At 48.1% G+C, this 2,287-nt stretch overlaps 1 protein-coding gene across 4 annotated transcripts in view; it reads right to left on the bottom strand.

Moving 5' to 3' along the window:
• Window positions 1-838: 838 nt before the first annotated feature.
• The window catches only part of Dhx57 (DExH-box helicase 57), a 55,479-nt gene continuing 54,030 nt past the window's right edge, over window positions 839-2,287 (bottom strand). For all 4 annotated transcript variants that reach the window (XM_005360759.3, XM_026785956.1, XM_026785957.1 and 1 more), the window contains exon 24: window positions 839-1,480. In XM_005360759.3, coding sequence (XP_005360816.1) covers window positions 1,337-1,480 — 144 coding nt within the window. In that variant the 3' untranslated portion in view covers window positions 839-1,336. The remainder of the gene's footprint in view (window positions 1,481-2,287) is intronic.

Genomic DNA, 2,287 nt, shown 5'->3' with positions numbered 1-2,287 from the left:
TGTCCTGGGGAGTTTGCAGAGAGCCCCACACCCCAACGGTATTTAGAGCTGTTTTGTTGGCAGAGCCTACCCCACACCCAACTATCTTGAGAGCTGTTAGCGGAACCGCCCCACATTCCAACTATCTAGATAACTAGGTGTGTCAACTCGTGACTTCCTGACTGAGGAATCGTGACCTGACTGATCGTAACCTCCTGGCCGACGACCTCGTGACCGGCTGGAACCTTCGCAGCAAGATTCCTTCCTGCCCATGCCCCTGCCCCCCATCCCAACCCAAATTCCTCATCCAGGGGCTATATAAGCTGCAACCATGCCGCTAGTAAACGGAGGCTTTGACGAGAGAATTTTGCTTGTCCTCCTTCCTCTCTCCCGCCCATGTCTTTTCAGATAGCACCTCTCCGGGACCCTGGAATAACTGACCTGCCAGGGCGGTCTACAGTTCTGGAACTAGCTCTTGTAGACCAGGCTGGCCTCGAACTCACAGAGATTCACCTGCCTCTGCCTCCCAAGTGCTGGGATTAAAGGCGTGCGCCACCATTGCCCGGCTTTTTTCTCTTTAAAAAAATGATTTTATTTTATTTCTATGTGCATTGGTGTTTTACCCGCATGTGTGTCTGTGTGGGGGTGTCAGAGCTCCGTAACTGGAGTCACAGACAGGTGTGAGCTGCCATGTGGGTGCTGGGAACTGAACCCAGTCCTTCTGGCAGAGTAGCCAGTGTTCTTAACCACTGAGTGAGCCATTTCTTCAGCCTGATTTTTCTCTTTTGAAGACAGATTTTACTTCTTTTTAAAAAGCTGATCTTTTATGAATAAGAATGCAATGCCAATAAGTTTGCTCCACAGCCAAGTCTAGAATGAAGTCTTTATTTTCCTGACGCACATGATTTTCTTTCTCTCATTCAAGCTCTCTCCATTAGGCCTTTATTATCACGGGGGAAAACCAAACCAAACATTTCTCATGCCCAATAAAAAACAGGAGAAAAGGATTATCAATCATGTATAGACAAAGCATAATAAAAAGTAGGAGAAGAATACAGACTAAGACGGAAACTTGTATTAAACACTCATCTTTGAGTTATGAGGTGAATCTCATTCAGTCTGGTGCAGTCACAAAGAGGCAGGCTGGGTTTAGACTGTTCTACCACTGACACTCCAAATTGTGCCGGGAGTGTCCCACGCCTTCAGAAACACGGGTGTGGAGCCTGGCTGGCTCGGTACTCAGGCCGCGTGTCCCCAGCTCCCCAGGGCCAGCCCCAGGTCTTCAGTCGGAGGTAGAGTGCTGCTGTGACTCGCAGGGGAGCAGGGGTGGTGACGAGCAGGCGCCCCGTGCTGGGGGTTACTGTGTGGTGACAAGCTTCACGATCATGCTGATGATCCGAGAACCACGAGGACACGTACACAGGTCTGTGCTTGGGTTTTTAATTTTATCCTGGAGGAGCTGGTCAAGTTCACAGCGAAGTTCCTTTACCAGTTCAGCTATCTACAATGAAAAGGCAGTGTTAGCTGTGCTGGGAGGAAAGGGGAAGGTTTTCATAGAGAAATATCCAATCATGATTATCATTCTGCAATATACTAATGAGGCCCCTTATAAACACATCTATCATTAATTCATCTCTATCACATCTATTTATTATTTGTTTAAAGATAAGCTCTTGCTGTGTAGTCGGGCTGGCCTGCAGCTTTTACCCTCTCACCCCAGCCTGTGAGTACAGCTTGCTGATCTTGTGTCTGCATCCATGTGAACATACATGTGGGTGTGTGCACGGGAATCTGAATTCACACATAAAGTACTTTACTTCTGGGCGGTGGTGGCGCACACCTTTAATCCCAGGCGGATCTTTGTGAGTTCAAGACCAGCCTGGTCTACAAGAGCTAGTTCAGGACAGGCTCCAAAGCTACAGAGAGACCCTGCCTTGAAAAACAAACAAACAAACAAAAAACAAAACACTTTACTGATATTCCACCTCCCCAGCCTTGTTGGGTTTTTGAGACTGTCTCACACTGTAGCTCAGACTGTAGCCTCGAACTCACAAATATTTCCAACTCATCCTCCAAAATGCTGGGATTCCAGGTGTGAGCCCTATGTTCAGTCGAAGCTTTTTTTAAATTTTATGTGCACTGGTGTTTTGTCTGCATGCCTGTCCATGTAAGGGTGTTGGATCCCTGGAACTGGAGTCACAGACAGTTGTGAGCTCCCACGTGGGTGCTGAGAATTGAATCTGGGCCCTCTGGAAGAGAGGCCAGTGCTCTTAACCACTGAGCCATCTCTCCAGTCCCAGTGGGAGTT

Source organism: Microtus ochrogaster, linkage group LG3 (assembly GCF_000317375.1).
Source record: "Microtus ochrogaster isolate Prairie Vole_2 linkage group LG3, MicOch1.0, whole genome shotgun sequence".
In the NCBI taxonomy this organism is placed as follows: Eukaryota; Metazoa; Chordata; class Mammalia; order Rodentia; family Cricetidae; genus Microtus; species Microtus ochrogaster.
This window is presented reverse-complemented; position numbering and strand designations above follow the sequence as displayed.